The sequence below is a fragment of the Plecotus auritus genome (genome assembly GCF_963455305.1).
Source record: "Plecotus auritus genome assembly, chromosome: 2".
In the NCBI taxonomy this organism is placed as follows: domain Eukaryota; kingdom Metazoa; phylum Chordata; class Mammalia; order Chiroptera; family Vespertilionidae; genus Plecotus; species Plecotus auritus.
Window position 1 is genome coordinate 173291961 of NC_137771.1, and position 23034 is coordinate 173314994.

The 23034-nt window shown below is 48.5% G+C and overlaps 1 protein-coding gene across 1 annotated transcript in view; it reads right to left on the reverse strand.

Moving 5' to 3' along the window:
• ZDHHC19 (zDHHC palmitoyltransferase 19) overlaps positions 1–17102 on the reverse strand; it is a gene marked incomplete at its 5' end in the record, with an annotated part of 31048 nt that extends 13946 nt beyond the window's left edge. The window contains 7 exons of the mRNA XM_080654691.1: positions 5066–5270; positions 5609–5694; positions 14379–14484; positions 14882–15054; positions 15867–16006; positions 16519–16640; positions 16957–17102. Coding sequence (XP_080510817.1) covers positions 5066–5270; positions 5609–5694; positions 14379–14484; positions 14882–15054; positions 15867–16006; positions 16519–16640; positions 16957–17102 — 978 coding nt within the window. The remainder of the gene's footprint in view (positions 1–5065; positions 5271–5608; positions 5695–14378; positions 14485–14881; positions 15055–15866; positions 16007–16518; positions 16641–16956) is intronic.
• Positions 17103–23034: the final 5932 nt, after the last annotated feature.

Sequence of the window (23034 nt, forward strand, 5' to 3'; positions counted from 1 at the left end):
AGGTAGCCATGGTCACCGTGTGTATAGACAACGAACCTGGGCCAACTGGGAGGAAGAGACGTGCTCCTACAGCACTAGTCGGTAGCAGAGCTGAGTGATACCTGACTCCCAGCTCAGTGCTCTTCCCACCCCACATGCCCTGACCTTCTAGAACAGCCGTGGGCAAACTACGGCCCGCGGGCCGGATCCGGCCCGTTCGGCTGTTCTATCCGGCCCGCGGAGCCGAAAGAGCAGAGGGTTCTCTTGCTCTCCCCTCCGCTCCTTCACCAGCAGCAGTGTTAACATGGCAACGTCGGGAAACACGGCCGCAACTCCTTCTTCTGAGTGGGCGGATTTATATCCGCCCATTCAGTAGAAGGAACAACCTCTCAGTCTTCCAGAGGCTCCTTGTAATGCCCGCGGACGGACGCGTCCCCCGACATCACCCTGGGAATGCGTAGACACGTTATCGTGGTGATGTAGGGAGACACGCCCCTGGAGAGCACAGTATCAGAGCCTTTCTGAGGTAAGATTAAGAGCTCTACTCAAACACAATTTTTTCCTGTTCCCACATTCTGTACATCACAATGACTTGTTAATAAAACAGCAAAGACTTTCAGCTTTTAGGGCTTGTATCCACTGCAGTTTTTTTTCCCACTGCGGACGCGCGCAGCAGGAAAAAAGACACACAGAGGACATGTCACACTAGCCATGCTGCGGCTGCATTTTTTTGCTGATACGGATGCGATATCAGTAACGCTACTGTGGCCACTAACCGCATTTACTGTTTACACATTTTGTTCTTTTCTATTTGTTTTAGTTTTAAATTATTTTATTATATTTAAGTTTAATTTGAAAGGCTTTTGTACCTTTCCTTTGTTAGGCAATTTTATTTTGCCTTTGCCATCTTCAATATAAGGTATGTTATTGTGCTATGATTCCTCCATTTTTTGAAGTTTCAAATTATAATAATTAGTGTTTACATTCTTCTTGTTAAAATGTTTGAAATGAATAAAACTATTGAAATAATAATAATAATAAAAAAGACCGTACCCTTTTATGTAATGATGTTTACTTTGAATTTATATTAGTTCACACAAACACTCCATCCATGCTTTTGTTCCGGCCCTCCGGTCCAGTTTAAGAACCCATTGTGGCCCTTGAGTCAAAAAGTTTGCCCACCCCTGTTCTAGAAGGTCCATGAGGAAAGCTCTAGAGGTGATGAGGGGGTGGCTGCTGCTGGGTTACCCATCCAGGGTAGGGTAGGGGTCACTCCCTGGCTGCAGCCCAAGGGAAGGCAGGGATAGCATGGCTTCATGATGTGTGGAGCGTAGATTCCAGCAATGGACCCTGACAACACCCCTCCTTTTATCAGTGGGACTTCAAGAGGTGCGTCTGAGAATCCAGGGCAAGTTCAACAGAAAGGGGGAGGGAGGAGAAAAGGAAGGTGGGTACTGCTCAACTGAGGCCTCCCGCCCGGCAGGAACGACTATCTGAGGGGCCCCCATGCATAACAGAAAGGGGGTGGGGGATCCAAAAGAGAGGTGGGTTAGGTCCCACTTACCCCTAGAGGAGCCGAAATCCTAGAAATCTGAGGCTGATGGGGAATACAGAGACCCAGGATCCTCATCCCACAGCAGGAGGGGTCAAGGCCTTTGAGAATCTGAGGAAAGTTCATCTGTGCTCCGGCTGTCAAGGAGATGATTCACCCTGGCTTAGGACTTGGAAGGCCTTGCCTGAGCCGGGGAGAACCCCCTATGTAGCTGGAGGCAGGGACCTGGTATTGAAGGGAAAACCACAGGCTCAAAACGGCATCACTCGTGCCAAACGTAGATTTAATACCTGATCTAACTGCAGTTCAACCTCTCCCAGAAAAGTAATCTTACTCAGTCTGGAATTTTCTTGTCAAGCATCAATAATACAATCTGTCAGGTAGGCCCTCTCCATCCCCCATAGAAAGAAAAGGCAATCTGAATGACAAAACCCTCCTGTTCTCTTCCCCCCAAAAAGACATTCAGGCCCCAAAATAATCTTTCTTTTCTTTTGCTCATAGCTCCCTTGCCCCACTCTTCTTCCTATAAAAACCTTCCTTTTTATACCACCCCTCAGAGCACCCTTCTAGATGCTAGATGGGATACTGTGCAATTCATGAATCATGTGATCAAGCCAATTAGGCCCTGGCCAGTGTGGCTCAGTTGGCTGGGCATCATCCTGGGCACAGAATAGTTGCTGGTTCGATTCCTGGTCAGAGCACATGCCTGGGTTTCGGGCTCTATCCTTGGCAGGGGGCTTACAGGAGGCAGCTAATCAATGTCCTCATATTTGATATCTCTCTTTTTCTCTTCCCCTCCTTCCCTTTGTCTCTCCCTCTCCTCTCCCTTCCTCCTCTTTCTCTAAAAATCAATTTTAAAAATCTTTAAAGTAAAAATAAAAAAATTAAAAATAAAAAAGCCAATTAGATCTTCAAGTTTACTCAGTTGAATTCTTGTTTTTAACACTGGTAAGTGAAGTCCTGATGACCAGCCACCCAGTTCTGCACCAGTCAGGACAGTGAGGGGGTGGGCAGGGCAGGACTAGGCCTGCCCAGACCCTGGGGCTGGCCTTCTCAGCCCCCTGCACAGCTGGGCTCCAGGTAGATGCCACTCCCGAACCAGCCAGTTCCATGAATACCTCCCCATCCAGGCCTTGGCCCAGGTTCCTGGATCTCTTCCACTCTGAACCAGGCCCAGGCCACCCCAAGGACTCTCATTCGGGATTGGGCCTGAGAGCTCTGTGGGTGCCCCATTTCACCGGCCTGGGCTGAGCTGAACACAGACAAGAGACTCACACAGTTCCGTGTTTCACATACACACTTAGGCTCAGGGGCCGAAAAGGCCTCATACCTTCCTTCCTTTGTCATGTGACCATAGGCAGCGGGCTTCCCAGGCTACCTGAGGCTGCTTCAGCGTTACTTGTAAATGCGGGCTCCAGGAATTTTAACTGTGGCCACCTAAGCTATTTACAGCAAGGCCCAAACTGGGCTGCCCCTTTGTTTGCCGGGGAGCAGTACTCTGCACCCCTCCCCAGAACCCAAGGGCAATGCTGACTTAAGCAGAGATGAGAGCTGAGAAAAAGCATGAACCCCAAGGGGGCTTGGGGTTTGGGGAGACACTGGGACCAGGGCAAAGGGGATGAGAAATAGCTGGAGTCGCTGGGGTTGCACAAGGCTGGCCAGGAGCCTGCAGAGCCAGAGCCAGAGTGGCTGGTGAGGCTGGGGCTGGACAGGGAAGGGCCCTGGTTGCTGCAGCCGGTGGAGTTGGGAGGAGGAGGGAAAGGCCGTCTCTCCGGAGCTCCGCATATGAGCTCCGGAGCGCGTCCTGCACTGTAGGTCACCTGGAGCATGAGCTCCTGCCCCCAACACACAAGCATGTGCAGGCTCACCCAGGCACAACCACCTCCCCAGGCCCCCATGGTGCTCATTGCAGCACCTCACCCTCACCACATCCAGATTTCACCTGGCTCCGAGGGAAGCAGTGTGGTTGCTCCCCATCGTCTCCTCCTAAGGCAGCAGTTCCAGAATTCGGGATGGCAGGATCACATGGGCACTTGCTAAAAATTCCGATTCAAATTCTCGCCCTCCCCTCCACCCCATAATTCTGGGTCAGTGGCCTGGGGGCCCAGGTAATTCTGAGAAGGTGTTCTCTGGAGAAACTCTGGGTGTTGTTAGCCGTGTGGTGGAGAAAATAACGACAATCATACTGCTGCGTTCATTGTGTGCCTACTGTGTGCCACCTGTTTTGCACGAACCACCTCACTCACTCCAGCCCTGACCACCTTTCAGGAAGGTGCCATTATGTCCAAGGGGAGCCGCAGTTGCCTGTGGACTCCCGCATACACCACACCCTCAAGGGGCCGCAGACTCACAGGGCCCGGGGCCCTCCCCGGGAACAGGACCTGACTAACCATCAGGGAGGGACCAAGGTGGGACTAGCAGGAAAGAAGCAGGGCTGGACTATGGAGGAGAAGACCCCCACTCTCCACCTCCAGGGATGAGGCATCCGGAGGGCCAGTCCCAACCCACCCAGGTGGCTCCAATGCCTGGGGTTGGACCAGGCCAGGCTTGACGCATTCCCAGGCAACGGGCGCCCCCTGCAGCCAGACAGCGGTGTGGCAGGGCTGGGCCGGATCTTGCCCGAGGCTGACGTCCCTGACAGCCCTCGAAGGGAGGTGGCCAGGACAGCTACTGTGGTTTTATGGTCGCCCATATTAAGAATGAGAAAATCCGAGTGTCTTGCCAAGGTCACAGAGCCAACTAGTGTCTGAGACCTTCCCGTCTTCCGTCCTCCAGGGTCCTCACGTCCAGGTCACACACACAGCAGACGCACATCGTACAGAGCAATGTAGAAGAAGGTGTTTAATGGACTTTGGGGGAGGAGGCCGTCTTGGAATTCCCACCAAGGGCGGGGCTCAGGAGGTGAGGTTCGGGTGCAGGGACTCCTGGCATCGCTGGGTGAGAAGGGGCAAGCCTCATCTGGGGGCCTCCCGCGGCAGGGGCAGCACTGGGCCTGCGTGGAGCTAAACGGAGTGGGCGTGTGGGGTCTTTTCCCAAGCCCCTGCCCCACAGCTCAGGGCCCACCTGCTGGGGAGCAAGAAACAGTCCAGCTGCCATCCCCCACCCCCCAGGCAGAGCAAAGGGAGTGAGCTGGCATCCTAGAATGTCCCGGCACCCCCAAATCATTCCTAGGACTTCCCTCCATATGTTTCATATATTGGACTTCAGAGGAAAACAATGACTTTAAATAAAGGAAACGGACCCCCTACATTAGTCCTCATTACAGCTGAGGAAACTGGGGCTCAGAAAGGGTAAGTGACTGCCCAAGACGAACCAGCAAGTGCGTGGGGTGGGCTTTGTGTCTCCAGGAAGCCCTGGTGTTACCTGGAGGACTGTGGCTCCACCTCTCGCACTCCTCAGGTCTATAAACCCTCCCTTGAGCTTTGAGTGCTCTAGCTTCAGAGCCAGCCCAACATGGCAGGGGGGGGGGCGGCTTCCCCCCAGCACCTGTACAATCCAAAGGCACCCCTCTCCCAGCACACACACACTACTCACCTCCTGGAGGGCTGCAGCCTCCCCACTCCCTGGGGGAGCATTTCCTGGTCTGTGGAGAGCCAGAAGTTGGGGCTGGTGGCCAGATGCAGGCCCAGGGACGACTGAGGGGTTGAGTGCAGAGGGGCACATTGGGCAATGCAGGTTCTGCATGAGCACCCAGTCCGGCTCCACCACTCTCTGCAGCCAGACAGCTTTGGCCATGTACCTGGGGAGCAATAAGCCAGATGCAAGGGGTAGTGGCCCCCCTGGCCTGGTCCCCGGGCCTCCTCAGCTTAGGGAACACATAGCCCAGGGCTTGGCCCTGCAGGGAGCTGGGGCTGGTCTCATCCGGCCTGCAGTATCCCTCCACTCCATTTCTTAGGACAAGAATGCAAGGAAGTAGGGAGGCTCCCGAGGTTCCCACAATGCCCTGAAGGAAACCTCAGAGAACAGTGAGTGTGAGGGTCTGGGAGCTATGCTAAGAGGCCAGGAGAGATGACCGAGCTTCCCCCCACCCCACCGGCCCCATGGGCCACCGCTTGGACCTCTGGTTTGCCAACTTACTTGGGTCCCAGCGGTGCACAAATTGCTAAATACCAGTTGCTGGCGCAGCCCTGGTCAAAGGGGTTGTATCCCCACAGGTATCGGCACTGGAGAGGGGTGTAGATGAGAAGAGGAACTCAGAGCCAGCAGGACTGGGCAGACCACTCCCACTGGCCCTCCCTCCCTGAGCCTGTCAGCCCAGCCCAGCCCAGCCCAGCCCAGCCCAGCCCTGCCCAGGGCTGCTGCAAACGCAGAGGGCAGAGAGGCCCAAGACTGAGCTGAGGCCTCCCCTACCCAATTCTGAGTTGCTCTCTCCAGGCGACCCTGGCACTGCACCCACCGCTCCTGCCTTCTCAGGGATCCTTCCCATCACCTTGTACCCCCTTTGGCAGCATCTCCCCCACCTCTGTCTCCTTTGGTCACACATATTCTCCTACTATGTCCTTCCAGGTAGACGTTCAAATCTTCCGTTTGCTGACAAACTACTCCAAAGACAGTTCCATATACACACATCCTGCTCCCCCACTTCTCTACTTTCTCACCTCTCGTTTTTGTCTAAACGTGTGCCTTCACTGCATTTCACTGTCTGGATGGGCGGTTGTATGGAGCCCTATCCTATTTCCCTAACCAAAATCACACGGCCCTGGGAAGCCTGAGCACCCAATGCAGGAAAGGTCAAGTTTGCCCCTGCGCACTCTTGACCAGGTTCTTTTCCTCCTTTGTCCCTCCCTCCATCCATGAGGCTTGGGCCTTCCTGAGCCCCATCTTACTCCCTAGCATAAGCCAAGTCTCACTCAGACTTCAAGAGCCTTAACTACAAAATGTTTGTCATAACCAAAGCTCTGCCCACCACCAGCTCCCCTACACCCCTTGTCCCTGTTACTAAGACATTGATCTTCAACAGTCTTCTCCACCCAAAGGAACCAGGATTGCATGCAGGGCAGCTGACACCTGTGGTAGGAAAAGTCAAGACGGCTCCAAAGAGCAACACTAACCACTGAGATACTTTGAGTTCTGCCTACTTAAAGATGCTTAAAGCATTGGAGGGAGATTGGCATGCTATCCACAGTTTTAATTACATGGCTCAAAGAGCTTGATCAAGTTTACAATCAGAATTATAGAGAAACTAGAGGCCCGATGCACAAAGATTCGTGCAAGAATGGGCCTCCCTTCCCCTGGCTGCCGGCACCACCTTCGCTCTGGCCCGGAGCCACCTTTCCACCTTCCCACACTGCCCAGAGGCCTGGAGTGGCTGGGGTGGTGCGGAAGCCTGTGTCATTGCCATGGTGAAGATGCAAGCATCCCGCCCCCAGCTGCTCGGTGCCTGTGTATGCAAATTAACCCACCATCTTTGTTGGGTTAATTTGCATACTCACTCCTGATTGGCTGGTGGGTGTCATGAAGGTATGGTCAATTTGCATCTTACTCTTTTATTAGTGTAGATAAATGTTGATTTATTAGATGTATATGAACTGTAGGAAAATGTCTATGGTTCAATGCTTAAAGGAATGGTAATTATTTAATAAATTCATAAGAACTGATTAATAAAGCAGACCACCTTCCTCTCTCTCCCCACATAGGACCCTGTGAGACGTGAATGGAATGCAACAGCTCTGAAGTTTCCAAACTGTCCTCTCTCACTGGCTCCAGAACTGGGTCTCCCGCCCCGGGTCTCCTGCCCCAATCCCATGTTTCAAATGCCCTTACAGTCCACAGGACCACACCAAGTAGGCGTCTCCTCGCCCAACTCCTTGCTGCCTGGGCTCTCTCCCCGTCCCCAGGGGGGCATCAGGCCTTTCCCTCTCTCTCTCTCCTTCTCTTCCAAAGCATTGTTGATTCCTTTGCTTATAGGTTCACTCATTTACTCATAAATATTTTGGGGCCTCAACAATGTTTCAGGCACTGTGCTGGTGGAAGAGCAGGCACAGGCCAAGACTGCAAGGCGCAGGCAGAGCGGCAGCTGGGCCAGAGAGGCTGGGGAAGGGCCAATGCAAGTGTGTTCAGTTTCAGGTGCTGCTGTGTGCGGTCGGGAAAGATTTAGTCTGAGGGCTGTCTGCCAGCTCTGGCCACTTGGAGAGTGCAGCATCAGTGTGACGTTGAGGAAAGAGGCTGGACCAAGGACAGTGAAAAATGGCACTAATGAGCACCGACAACTCTTTCAGGAAATATGGCTGAGCTGGAGGGGAGAGTACAGCAGCTGTAGTGAATGCCTGTGATGTTAAGGGAGGGTTTTGCTTTGCTTTTTAAGATGAGAGAGACATGAATATGTGTAAATGATGATGGGAAGGAGTGGTAACAATGATAACAATGTATACAGAACTTACCTGTACCAGCCACAGTTCTGTGTCTTATGCATATTAACCCATGAGGCACCAGGTGGCTAAGTAATATACCCAAGATCTCCCTGCTGGTATGTTAGAGAGCTGTGGTTTGAGTTTATGTACTCTGGCTCCAGAGCCCTTGCTATTAAGCACCAAGCAAGGTGTGTCACAGGATGGAGGTAGGATGGAGGTACCTGAAATGGGGCCTGCAGGTAATGGGAAAGAGCCCTGCATGGTGAATCACAGAGTGCAAACTACATTTAGGTTTCTTAGGCTGAAGATCCAGGATTGGGGGGTGGGGGAGCATTCTGAGCAGTGGAAAAAGGGTGAGCCACAGGATGTAGGATGGGATAATGCTGCCCAAAAAGAGGCTGAAATGATGGACTGAAGCTTGAGAGAGAAAACAGGTAGACCACATGGGGTTAATGAGGAAGGGCTGAGCAGAAGAGTCACAGGTGGGCTGGGAACCAAATGTGGGTGGAGTGGAATGATTGAGTGGTGATTGGAAGGATGGGAAGTGGTGGGCAAAAAGGGTTCCTCTGTCTTTTCAACTGTCTCAATAACTCTAGCTCCTCCCTCTTTAAAGTGGCACACTACACTCTTCCTAAAACAGTCTTTAGAAGTCATTGTTCAGAAGGAATCCCATGGCAAGAATGTTCATTTTTACCACTCCTCCTCCACACTGTCCTGGAAGTTCAAGGCAGTGCAGAGAAAGAAATAAAGCCATAATGTTGGAAAGGAAGAAATAAAACTGTCCTTATTTACAGATAACATGGTATTCTATGTAGAATCAACAACAAAAAAAGCTATTAGAACTAATAAGAGAGTCTAGCAAAATTATAAGATTCAAGACCAACATACAAAAATCCACTGTCCTGCACCACATAATGACCATATGGCCATGCACCACCTAACTACATTGGTCAATGGCAGACTGCATATACAATGGTGGTCCCACTTAGATTATAATGGAGCTGAAAAATTCCTACCACCTAGTGAGGGTATAGCCATTGTAACATTATAGAGCAACACATTACAAGTACCTACACTATTCAGTGCAGTAACATGCTGTATAGGCTTGAAGCCTAGGAGTGATAAGCTATATATACCATATATCCTAGGCGTGTAGTGGGCTATACCACCTAGGTTTGTGTAAGTACACTCTATGATGTTTGTACAACAACAACATTGCCTATGATGCATTTCTTATAGTTGAGTGATGCATGACTGTAATAGTAAACAAATGGAAATGAAAAAAATTAAGTTACAAAAGCAGATCAGAGGAATGGTGGCATGAGAGATCCCCTTGGCCTTTACCCCTGAAATTTCAACAAGTTAATCAACTGTAATTCAACAAAGAATTCCCTACTCAATACAAAAGCATGCCTGAGAGACCTGCACATTGAAACATCTAAAGGTGGGCAACCAGGAAGACATAAATGGGAAGACAAGAAGGGAGGAAAGTGTACATAGCCCACAGGTGCAGCCCTGTAGCCAGGAGCTCATGGCATGGCCTGGAGAATGGAGGAAGCCAGTGGTAGCAGGCACTTCCTTCAGCCAGGAGGAACAGAGAGTTGTGGGAGGAGAAGCTGTCCAACAGGGCAAGTGGAACTAACAGTGACTGAGCCAGTAGACATCTGACAGAGCACAGGGTTCTACCATGTGGCTCTCCACTATTGGGCTGGGCGGTGGTGTTTCAGACAAGAAATGGAACCACAGAGCCCTGCCACCACTTGGACTCCCGAAACTCACCTCCAGTAGCCCAAGGAGCATACTGTCTGTAAACCAAGAGTTATTGCAGCAGAACCACTGTTTCCCTCTGTGATTGATCCCAGGTGGGGTGCTTGGAGTGGGACCCCATGGAGGTCAGGGGTTGCCATTATAGCGAAGGTAAAAGAAACCCCACCCCCAAGAAGTGCAGCTGTACTGTTTTAGGGAAGCCAGGGAGGTCAAGTCTGAGAAATCACAGAGGCAAAAAAATCTTGCAATTCAGCACCATCTGCTGGAAAATAGTAGAAAGACCTCTTCAGAGGAAGCTGCTATGTAAGATCATTAATATAGACAGATATAAATACATAGACAAAGGAGAAGAGCAAAGATGATCAGAAAGAAAATGAAAAATCCCCAGAAACCAAGCTGGTACACATAGAAATATGTGATATAAATAACAGATTTCAAGATTGTAGTTCTGAAAATACTCAACAAGATGCAAGAAAATATAGACAGGCAATTCCATGCACTCAGAAAACAAAACAAGTACTTTACCAAAGAGGTTGAAACTTTTAAAAAGAAAAAATCAGAATTCCTGGAAATGAAGCATGCAATTAGGAGATTAAGAGCAATCCCCATCAAAATCCCAATGTCATTTTTTAAAGAAATAGAATGAGAAATCATCAGATTTGTATGGAAACACACACACACACACACACACACACACACACACACACACACAAAAGATAGCCAAATAAATCCTGAGGATAAAACAAAAACAAAAAACAAAGCTGGAGGTATCATGCTACCTGACTTCAAATTATACTACAGAGCAGTGATCATCAAAACATCATGGTATTTGGCAGAGGAACGGACACACAGATCGGTGGGACAGAATAGAGAGCCCAGCTATAAAACCACATGTATATGGACAGATAATTTTTGACAAAGGAGCCAGAAACACACAATGGAGTAAATACAATCTCTTCAATAAATGTGCTGGAGAAACTGAAAAGCCACATGCAAAAGAATGAAACTGAATTACAGTTTGTCCCACGTATAAAAATTAATTCAAAATGGATCAAAGACTTGAGTATAAGATCCAAAACAATAAGTTACATAGAAGAAAATATAGGTACCAAACTTATGCACCTTGGTCGTAGAAAACATTTTATGAGCTTGACCCCAAAGGCAAGGGAAGTAAAGGCAAAAATAAATGAATGGAACTATATCAAACTAAAAGCTTCTGCACAGAAAAAGAAACTGACAACAAAACAAAGAGGCAGCCAACCAGATGGGAGATGATATTTGCAAACAGTAGTTCTGACAAAGGTTTAATTTCTAAAATATATAAAGAACTCATTAAACTCAACACCAAACAACCCAATCAAAAAGTGGGCAGAAGCCCTGAAAATACACCTCTCCCAAGAAGACATACCAACAGCCAAAAGGTGTCAACCTTACTTGCAATTAAGGAAATGCAAATCAAAACTACAATGAGCTACCACCTCACACCTGTTAGAGTGGCCATTATCAACAAGACAAGCAATAGCAAGAGTTGGAGAGATTGTGGAGAAAAGGGAACCCTCATTCACTGCTGGTGGGAATGTAGACTGGTACAACCACTATGTGAAGCAACCTGGTGATTCCTCAAAAAATTAAGAATAGAGCTATCATTCGACCCAGCAATCCCTCTCCTGGGCATATACCCGAAAAACTAGAAATCATGTATTCGCAAATATATAAGCACCCCTATGTTCATTACAGTATTATTCATGGCAACCAAGACATGGAAACAACCAAAGTGTCCTATGATAGAGGACTGGATAAAGAAGATGTTTTACATGTACACAGTGGAATATTACCCAGCCATAAGAAAGGATGAAATACTGCCACTTACAACAACATGGATAAATTTTGAGAATATTATACTACTAGAGGCCTGATGCACAAAGATTCGTGCAAGAATGGGCCTTCCTTCCCCTGGTTGCCAGCACTGCCTTCGCTCAGGCCAGGAGCCGCCTTTCCACTCCAGCTGAGAGCCGCCTTTCTGCTCCAGCCCAGAGCCACCTTTCTGCCTTCCCACGCTGCCCAGAGGCTGGAGCAGCTGGGGTGGTGCGGAATGCCTGCGTCGTCGCCATGGCAATGACACAAGTGTCCTGCCCTGCGCCCAGCCGCTCGGTGCCTGCGTATGCAAATTAACCCATCATTTTTGTTGGGTTAATTTGCATACTCACTCCTGATTGGCTGGTGGGCGTCTCGAAGGTACAGTCAATTAGCATGTTACTCTTTTATTATGTAGATGTGAAATAAGTCAGTCAGAAAAAGCTAAGAACCATATGATTTCACTCATGTATGGGATATAAAACTGAAACTCATGAATATAAACAGCAGTGTGATGATTGCCAGAGAGAAGGGGGTGGGAAGTGAAAGGGATCCTAATATATGATGATGGGATATTTAACTTTGGGTGGTGGGCGCACAGTACAGTCCAAATTGACCTGTAGGTTCAACAGATCTTGTAACATGGAAACCCACACCTAAAACCTATATGATCATATTAACCAATGTCACCCAAATAAATTTAATTTAAAAAGGGAAAAAAGAAAATCTGTAAGGTTGTTAGATACAAAAGTAAAAATTTAATCTCATTTAAGATTAACAATTGCATCTAGCTAATAGAAAGTAAAACTTTGTAAAAAGCATTATAAAGTAGCTAGAAAAATATTTAACAAAAGATACGCAAACCTGTTATGTATAAAATTATTGAAAGATGTTGAAGAACACAATACAGAAAATAGCACAAACTTGAATAGGAATATCAACAGAGTAAAGATGTAACTAACCTGATGGAATTGCAATGAAAAAATCAACAGTAATTATTGTAGAATTTCACCAGGTAATCTGCTGTTAAACTGTGATATTTTGAGTTCTAGAACGCCACCTTGATTCAATTTTTAATTTCTTGAAAATATATACTTATTTTACAGTGAAAAAAGTTATAAAAGCACAAAAACAGGAAATAAAACTTCTAAAAGAAAACATTTTTAAAAATTTTGTGATTTGGGGTTAAGCAAATATTTCTTAATTACAACATCAAAAAGCACAATCCATAAAAAAAAACAACAACCGATCATGTACTTCATCAAAATTTAAATACTATTAAGAAAATAAAAATAAAAAAGAAAATGAGATGACAAGCCACAGACTGGGAGAAAATATCTAAATCCAAAGTATGTAAAGAACTCTTAAAACTCAATAGTTCAAAAACAATCTAATATTTTAATGGACAAAAGATTGTAACAGACTTTTAATTAAACACATTCATATGGCAAATAAGAACATGAGAAGATGCCCAACATCATTAGTCATTATAAAAATACAAATTAAAACTACAATGAGATACTTCTACCCATTTATTAGACTAGCTAAAATGAAAACACACACACACACAAATCCGACAATGCCAAATGTTAGTGAGGATGCAGAACAACTGAAATTCTCATGCACTGCTTTGGGAATGCAGAATGGAACAGCCATTTGGAAGACAATTTGGCACTGGTGAATGAATAAACAAGCTGTGGTGCATCCATCTGATGGAATAATACATAGCAACAAAAAGGAAAAAACTACTGATATGAATAACAACATAGATGACTCTCAAATGCATTATGCTAAGTGAAAAAAGCCAGACTCAAAAGGCTTTGTTTCCATTTATATGGGACTCTGGAAAAGAAAAAACTATAGGGATAGAAAACAGATCAGTGGTTGCCAGGTTGGCAAAGAGAAAAACGGAATGAAAAAGGCCATGAGGGAATTTGGTGGTGGTGGGAGGGGTGATAAAAATGTTCTAAATCTTGGTTATGGGGGGGTGGTTAGAGGACTGTAGGTGTTTGTATGTTTAAAAAGAGAATCCTATCATGGCTCACAGGATTCCACTGCACCAAGACCAAATTCTCCACCTGACATTCTGAGCCTTTCAAATCTGGCCAACCCCAAGCAGTCCACTTGACTTCTATGCCCTCTCCTGCTCCAACTGACTATTTCTTGCCCAGCCTTTGTGGCCCAGTAGTTGAACGTGGACCTATACACCAGGAGGTTGGGGTTCAATTCGGGGTCAAGGCACATGCTAGGGTTGGCGTGCAGGAGGCAGCCCATCCATGATTCTCTCTCATCATTGATGTTTCTCTCTCTCCTTCTCCTTTCTCTTTCTGAAATCAATAAAAACATAATAAAATAAAGTAAAAGACAATTTCTTCACCATCCTATCCTCATTCCGGCCACCGTCACGCTCCCCTGCCTTTTTGCTAGCTGGCCCCTCACCAGCAATGCTCTCCTCTGCCTTCTGCCCATCAAAACCACTAAGTGGTGCCTCCTACCCTACACTGCGGTCGTCTCTGAGTCTGGGCTACACATTCTAGGACAGGCCCCTCAGAGTGTTCACAGGTGTCTGGCAGGTGTTATTCTGATTTCAACACAAGCGCAAGATACAGTCTTACTCACCTGTGCGCCTCCCGCCCAAATAATGCACACGTGGCCCAGCACACAGTAGGCCCTAGAGGCAGTGTACGCAGGAGGAAGAGTGACCACCGAGGTGAGATTTGAGCTCAGGCTGGGTCTGTAAGGGCTAACGAGGCATCTTCGAGGGAAGTCAGGCCATCAGTGACCAGGGCGGTGGAGAAAGAAAGTGCGGAGGTGCCCGAGAGGCAAAGTGACCACCCCACGGCCGATATAGCGGCGCCCCGCTGGGCCCCGCATACCTTGCCCTCGCAGGAGCGCTCGGCCGCGCTCACGGACATGGCCTGGATCAGCAGCAGCAGGCAGAGCGGCACCAGGAAGCAGGCGGCGGGGACAGCCACCACGATGCTGCACACCAGCTAAGGAGCAGAGCTGCGGGACCGTCCTCCCAGGCCCTGCCCCTCACCCCCGCCTCCGCCCGAACAGTCCCGCCCACAACCACCCTGTCCATCCGCTCCCTGCGCTCCAGCCGCGAAAACCTGCCCGAACCCCTGTGCCACCTTTAGCTACCGCTATCCGTGACCCTGCAGATTCTCACCGCAATGCAGTTCCTCAGCCCCGCCCATCTCCCTGGCCCGCCCACCCTCACCTAGTCCCAGATTGGTCGCTCCCAGCAGCTTCTTTCTCTAAACGCCCCCCCCCCCGCCCCCATCATTGCTCGGTCCCCAGAACCCCTCCCGCCCCCCTTCGGCTGTCACAGCGCTCCCTATGGCTCCCTACTCGGGCACAGCAGTCAGGCGGATACGCGATGACCTTGTCTATGTAAAGGGTCTGTTGGGTCGTACGCAGCAAGAAGATCAGGCAGGTGACCAGCACGGCGCCCGAGTAGAGGCACAGGGACAGCACGAGCAGCATAAAGAAGCGGAAGTTGCGGTGACCGATGCAGTTATTGACCCACTTGCAGTGATGGTCAAAATCCTGGGCGACACGGAGGAGGGGCCGGCCTCTAGGTCCCCATCTCTGGCCCAGTCTCCGTTGACCCTAAATCTAAAGCCTTCCCTTCCCTCCCTACGTCACTTGCCCTTGGTTCCACGCACTGCCTTCTCCCCTATTCCCAAGTGAGCCACAAAGTCCTTAGCGCTGGCATTTCCGTGGTTAGGACGCTGTTAGGGCGCTGTGGCTCACCACGTGGCCTGTCAGGAGGCCTTGAGAAGCAAAGCCTGCCTGGTCTTTGGTGGAACACATGCTGGCAACTTCAGGCAGGGCATAGAGTACCTCAGGGCATCTGTTTTCTCACCCAGGGGATGAGGATAAGAGCCTGGCCCAGCCCTCCCCTCCTAGGGTTGGAAGGACCGCAGCAGACAGCACATTTGTAAACCTCTGTGGGCTGTGCAAGTGAGAAAGACAAGCACTCAGCTCAGGGTTTGAGCCAGTGTGAGTCTGAGGGCTTTGGGTACCTACTGTCAGCAAGCCCAGGGCAGGAGCGGGGGGCGTAGGCTGGGCTACCTTTCCTCTCCTGGCCTGCCCAGGCCAGCATAGGTGTGGACGGCCCTGTATGTCAGCACCTGTGCAGGCAAGGGCCGGCCTCTCGGGACCAGTGCAGGCACCGAGGCAGGGACTGCCTGAGTGACCAAGAGTGGCTGGGAGTTACTGCCACCTTCGGCCTTTAGCAGTCCCTGAAGTTGTTTCATAGCTGCCACTGGCCCTTGCATGAGTGAGCCTCCTGGTCCACACCAGGTGCTGGATGGGGGTAAGGGGCTGGCAGGTGGGCAAGCGAGAGGGGCACTCACCTCCACACAGATGTTGCAAAAGCGGCAGTGGTGGGTCCGGGGTGGGCGGTGGAAGCAGCACTGCTGACACCACTGCAGGCGGAAGGCCTTGTGGTTCACCCAGATCACATGCACTGTCATGGGACCCTGTTCATTGGAGCCTGGCACGGGAAGAGGATTGGGCAGCACCAGGAGGCTCGTCCATCAGTCTGTTGCTGGTGGGGGAGTTCCACCGTATTACTGGGCTCCGGGAACGGTGGGGAGGAAGTGGGCAGGGGAAACCCTAGTCTCCGCTGAGCAAGTTGAGCAAACTTGAAGAGGCTGGCAGTCAAAGGGAAAGATGGTTTTCGCCAGAGGAGTTCTGCAAGAACTCAGGCCTTTGGAATTGTGACTGATGCTTTAAGGCTTTTGTTCAGCGGGAAGGAGGAAGAGCTGGCTTCTCTGCCCGCCTGGCCCAGCCCACCCCACCAAGGCAACTGGAAAATCTCCAGAATTCTGTCTTTCCTCACCTTGGGAAACGAAGTGCCAGAAGCAGGGCCCAAGCAAATGAGGACTTAGGGTGAAGGGGCCCTGAGGCCATAGCGGGAGAATGGACGGGACACTTTAGGAATCCTCCCTTATAAACGGGAGCCCTTGCGAGGCTACCTCCTTCTCCAGGGGGCCCAGGTCTCACCTTGATGTAAGATGCCAGGGTCTGAGAAGTTGAGTGAAATGAGACTGAAGAAGGTGAGGACAAAGAGGGGACCCGTGATGATGGGAAAGGCCCACTCCCCATTCTGGGCCAGCCACCTGCAACTGAGACCGGAGCAGGGCTGAGTCCAGTTCACTGCTGGGACCAGTTCACCACTCATGACCACAGACCTTACAGCCTGCTCCAAATATACGGGCTTCTGACAGATCCATAGAGGCTCTACCAAACATCCCCCAGGTTTGCCAGCCACCTGCAGCCCCCATACACCAAATACCTCCTCCATCTGTGCCTTTGCACATTCGTTTCCCTTTGCCCAGAATATCCTCCCTCCCCTGACCCCTTTTCTGCACTTCCCCTGCCTCTGTGCTGTCATTTCCTTTCTCTTGTGTAAGAAACCTGCCAGCCGTGCGGTAGACTCACGGGAATGCAAAGAAGAGGCCACTGAAAACCAGCAGCAGCACCACATTGAAGGCAGCAAACAGGCTCGGGCGAATCCAGGGAAGCGGGGCCTGCGGTGGGGGACGGGGCTCCTTCACCAGGGGAATGACATCGTTCCTGAGTGGCATGGCTGGACCTCCCGTGCCCCCAGGGGAGATCAGAGCCACCAGGCTCCCCCTCCCCTGCTGGCTCCAGACGCCCCATGGCCACAGCGGCCTCAGAAGCCACAGCTCAGGGTGGAAGGAAAAAAGTCCCAATGTGACATCACAGAAGCTGAGGAGGATGGGGCCAGGGTTCTGTAGCAGAACTGCCCACAGCCTGTGACTGTCACTGCCAACAGCAAGCCCACCCCACTCTCGCTTGTGCTGGGGACCGAGAGGTCCTGCCCTGCGAGGAGGTTCGCTCCAAGACAACATGAAAGTAGAGAAACACTGGGGGCGAAGGTGGGTGATTCTATCACCCTTCTAGCGTTGGCGCCAGTTGAAGCAGTGCTCATTGCTCACTCTATTGCCTTTTTCCCTTTTTTTGTTTATTATAAAATTCCACTTTGGGGGGCAGGGCAGTTAAATAATTTTCCAGCTTTCCTCATTTCAATGGTTGGCTTCAGGACACAATTCTGGTCAGTGAGGCATAGGTGGGTGTCTATTGAGAGTTTCTAGAAAAGCTTTTGTCTTCCTGACAAACGGGAAAGGACACAGTTCGCACAACTCTGTCCCTCTCTTCCTGTCTTGAACCTAGACCTGCTGGCTGGCACCTGAGGGTGCCACCTTGGGCCCGTTAGGCAATAAGCCAACATGCTACCCAGACAGAATGCCAGTGATGATATTGTTGAATTGCTGCCCCAGCCTTGAACTGCCTACATCTGAGCTGCTTATTATGTGAGGAAAGTAACGGTTTTCTGTTACCTGCAGCTGACATTGGTCATTTGTTTTAGCCACTGAGCATCTGAATTCCTGTGTGTTTGGAGGATTCTCTGCACTGCAAGTCTTGGTGAAGGGCAAAGACTGTTTCCTTGTCCCAGTTGGAGCTGAAATGCCAGACACACATTCAAAGCCTCTCTTTTAGCCAGCACTCAGGCCTGTGACCCAGTCGCCACCATTAGCCTCAGAACGGCTACCACAGAGTCTGCTGAGACACAGCAGCTGCACATGTCAGAGCTCCTAAATGCTGACGTGTAATGGCCATTTTGAATGTCACTTTAATGTCACTCAGCAGAGATTATATTATTCTTAAACATGGATAAAATTTATAATTCCAAGATTCCTGTTTTGAATTGGACTAAATGAACTGGGACATTTTGAGAGAATTAATTTGATTAAAAACAAAGAGCAAAAATCCCTCATCAACACACAATTATTATATTTTCTTGTCTATTGAATCATATATTTTTCTTTTATTTTTTTTTACTGATAACCAATCACTTCTATTTATTCAGAACATAAGATACTTTTTAGACCCATAGATGATACTACGTTAAAACCCTGTTTAAAAATTCATAGGGTATTTTATTTTTGCAAATATAGGTTCTAAAATAAAAAAAAACCTAGATAGATTAATAACAATACACATAAAAAGTTTAGATTAAAATATAGGTCATGTGCTGGAAGCTAATTCCAGCATGTCAGCAGGGCTGAATCATTTGGAATGGCTGAGGGCATTTCCCCAAACCTGAAAAGGATGCATAAATTGATTGCTTGCTGCCAGACAGCTGAGGGCATTTCAATCTACATGTTATTGCCTCCTACTGGCCAAACACTTGAACAGCCATAGGCAGTTCTCCCAATCTGACAATGGATTCTGTATAGAAACCTTGGCCTTTGATATGTATATCTACCTTGCTTTAGGACAATTTGTGTTAATAAAAAGCAAGGGGTCCTGAGACAAGGGAGAACTTAGTTCCTTTAGCTAAGTCTTCTCTGGCTTCCCAAAATGCCTTCCAAAATTATGTTTTGTCTCTAGACTCTTTAATAATTTACAGCAGCCCCTTTTCCAGATTCCTGAACCCTTCAAGATGCTGGATTAAGACCCCTGGCAGTCATGGCTCTCATTCATTATCCTGGCATTAAAGATGTTACAAAGATATGCACATAGAATGCTACCAAATATCCCAACTTTTACAGATATAGTTGCAGTCAAAAAGTCTTTCTCTAATTTTAGCAAAGAGAAACCATCCAAATTTTATTCTTTGACTACTGACATGATTTAACTTTGGTACATGCATTACTATTGGAGAGGAAACTGGTCCTGCAAGGCGTGTCAGGCCATAAAAACTGAACAGTGCACTGCCCTGGGGGGTGGGGGGGAAGGGTCGTTATCACTGGCCCCAGAACAGATCGTTGGATATGGCCTGGGGACCCCCAACACCTGGGGGCCTTCCTATAAACCCATGAAAGGGAGTGGAACCATATCTGCAAGACAAAGACCCCAGAAGGTTATAAAAGTGAAGCCCTCTGCGTGTTTCTTCACTCTGATTTGGAAATTATTCCCAGAGTCCACTAGTGTTAATAAAGGGGTCCATCCCTTTCTCTAGGAAGCGTGCTTGGTATTTCTTTGGTCTTCTGCAACATTTGGTTCCCTGACCAGGAAGCTAACCGCGTTTGGCTCTTGCCTCCAGTGAGTGGATGGGGTTTGGGGCTCCGGGGCGCAGGACAGGCCTCCGGAAGGTGCGTGCTGCTGATTTTAGCAGACTTGAATGGGGGGCGGGGGGGCTCCCGGCACTCCTGGACCTCAGCCCAGGACCCGGCTGGCATCTGGAGATAGTGGACGGACACCTCTGGACCTGTCAACAGAATCGGTAAGATAGGGGCCCCACTCAGTCAGGCCCACTCTAAGTGAGTGGAAAGGGGAGCTTGATGACCTCCCCGGAAGTCATAGGACTTCGTCAGGTAAATCAGGAATCAGGACTCTGGAGGTGAGTGAATTCAGATTCAGTTAAGGAATTATGGGTTCACTCTTCTGCCAGGAACCAATTCCAGCATGTAATAATTACAAGAGTTTCACCAAAAGGTTGGGGAAGTTTGGGCGGCTCAACAAGGGTGAGCCACATATGTAATTTACCAGTTGGAAATGGCTAAACGGCACTTCCCCCAAACCTGAATAGGATTGTCTGCTGCCAGACAGCTCAGGGCATTTTATTGCCTCCTGTTGGCCAAACACCTGAAAAGCTGTAGGCTATTCCCCAAACTGACAATGCTTCTGTATACCCTTTGAAACCTTACCCTTTGAAGTGTATATCCCCACCTTGCCTTAGGACAAATTGTGTTTAATAAATACCACGGGGTCCTAGACAAGGGGAGTCTTCTAGCTTCTTTAGCTGAAGATCCTCTGATCCCCAATGCCTTTCAAAATTATCTTTGTCTCCGGACTCTTTAATCATCTACGCATCAGCCCCTTTCTCCAGAATGCTGAACCCTTTGTAAGGCTGGGAAAAGAACCCTGGCATTATGGCGCCCAATGTGGGGCTGGACCTGGACCCTTACAGCACCAACATTAATGGAAAGCTTCTGGAGAAAGAAGGATTCACCTGAGTGGAGTGGTAAAGTTCACTGTGCATAGAGCCCATATCAGCTTCAGAACGCCGCAGATCCGTGAGTGCATGAGTGATACTTTGTGTTTAAGTCAGATTATAATGGGAAAAAATTTGGTCAAAAGGCAAAATTATAAAGAAATTGGAAAATCAAAAGGTACTTCTTTAAATCAGGGTGAAAAAAGAGTGCCGTGGTCATCTTTAATGTGGTTTCTTGTTCAAATTAAAATCTTAGTTTGTATTTGGAATCTAAAATCTGTGATAAGAAATGAAACCCCACTGCCGAAACCGCCTCTGTTGCGGAGAGATTCAAAGGTGGCAGGAGAGGGCAGAGCTATCGGCTCTCCTGCAGAAAGATTACTTAAAGTTTTGTTTAAAAATTACCAAAGAATATCTTATGATAACCAAATTTTAGCATAGATAAGCTTAGGTGCTAGTAATTACTTTGGAAAGCAAAAAAGGAAAAAAAATTTAAGATCTGTCTTTATCTATTAAGCATGAAAAGAAATTCAGCCATATCTGTTACTGACTCTTTTCCCCAAAGTAAGCAGGATGTGGGGGAAAGGAGATATGTGGAGATCCAATATGGAAGCCCACTCTCCCAGCATGCTAATTTAAAATCTCCTTCTCACCATGAAAAAAAAAATTAGAAATGTGTCTGGGATTTCTGTGCTCGTGGGGAGAGAAGCTAGCTTAAAACAGATGCACGCAACTGTCCAATTTTTGGACATTTAGACAAGGCTTTGGGCTGGAATTGCTCTGCAAAAGCTACAGAAATGAAAAACCCAAGACTGTTTTTTCCTAAGAAAAATGGCGAATTTGACTCAGGAAAAGATACAGGCTAGTTCCAGCAGTGAGATTGGCATTTCCATAATAAAGAGTAGTTTTTAAAATGTTAATGAACCTCGGTCAAAGTTAACTTTTAAGGCCTTCAAGAAAATCAGTAAGAGGATCCAAGATGGCGGCATAGGTAAACACCTAAACTGCTGCCTCGCACAACAATTTCAAAACTACAACTAAAAGACAAAACGTCTATCACCCAGAACCACGGGAAAGCTGGCTGAGTGGAAGTTCTACAACTAGAAGGAAAGAGAAAAGAGCATTGAGACGTGCACAAGTGCTGAAAAGCTGAGGTACGGAGGCGCGCGTATCGGGCTGGCGGTGGGCGACTGGGAGCACAGCTTTTTTCAACCCGAAGGGAGACAAGCTCCCGATTACTCCAAACTCCAGTTTCTGGGGAGACGCGGGGGACCCAAACTCCTATGGGGAGAAGCTGGACTGTCTGCCATCGGAAAGTGAGGGTGGCTTGCTTGCAGGGCTGCACGCAGGAATAATTGTTTACTGCACTGAGGCGTGGGACACGGGGATGCGGTCAGAGACGCAGAGCTGGCTTACTGGCAGCCATTTCTGTGTGCCACGCCCTAGCCTAGTGATGGCCTGAGACCCTGCCCTGCACAACCTACAAACCCACCCAACTTCTAAGCAGCGGCTTTAGCATATGAATGGCCTGCCCTATTGCAGCTTAACATAGCAAATTTGCAGCCCAGGTCAGACAGCTCCAAAACCTCCAAACCCTAAGCAAAGAGGAGAAAAACTGTAGATCTTGCTGTAGCTCCTGCTGGGTGGCCTCAGACAGTAATTGACCTGCACCCCATTGGAGATCCAGAAGCCAGTGTACCTAGTGGTCAGTGTGAGACACCAGATTTCAACTCCTCACATCCATAAGTGACACATTCAAGAGGCAGACTCAGTGAGCACCAAAGCCCCACAGAAACAAGTCCTGCACCATAAGCGTGTCTCCAGCGCAGCAGTTCTTCCATTATAGACACAGCGGGTCCTCACAGCCAATTGGCCTGGAGGTCAATTCCTCCCAGTGTACCAACAGCAATCAAGGCTTAACTACACCAAGACTTTGCACTCAGCTGACAAAGGGGTGTACCAAGAGCGTCCACCTCAGGTGATTGGGGAGGCTGAGCTACTGGCCCCTATAGGTCACCTACCACACAAAGCCACTCCATCAACACAGGGAAGCAGCAAAATGCAGAGACAAAGAAACATGTCACGAATGAAAGAAATGGAGGAAAGCAAACTACTGGATGACATAGAGTTCAGAACCACATTTATAAGGTTACTCAAGAATCTTCTAAAAACCACTTCGAAACTTGATGAGACCTCCAAGGAGCTTAGTGAGACCTTCAAGGACCTTAATGAGAATGCCAAAAAAATGGAAAAGGACCAGTCAGAAATTAAGCATACACTGTCTGAAATAAAGAATATACAGAAATTCAACTGTAGATCAAAGGACCCCAAGAATCAAACCAAAGATCTGAAATCTGAGGAAACAAAAAACACCCAACCAGAAAAACAAAAAAGAAAAAAGAATCCAAAAATATGAAGATAGTGTAAGGAGCTTCTGGGACAACTTTAAGCGTACCAACATCCGAATTTTTGGGGTTCCAGAAGAAGAGAGAGAGCAAAATATTGAAAACCTATTTGAAGAAATAATGACAGAAAACTTCCCCCACCTGGTGAAA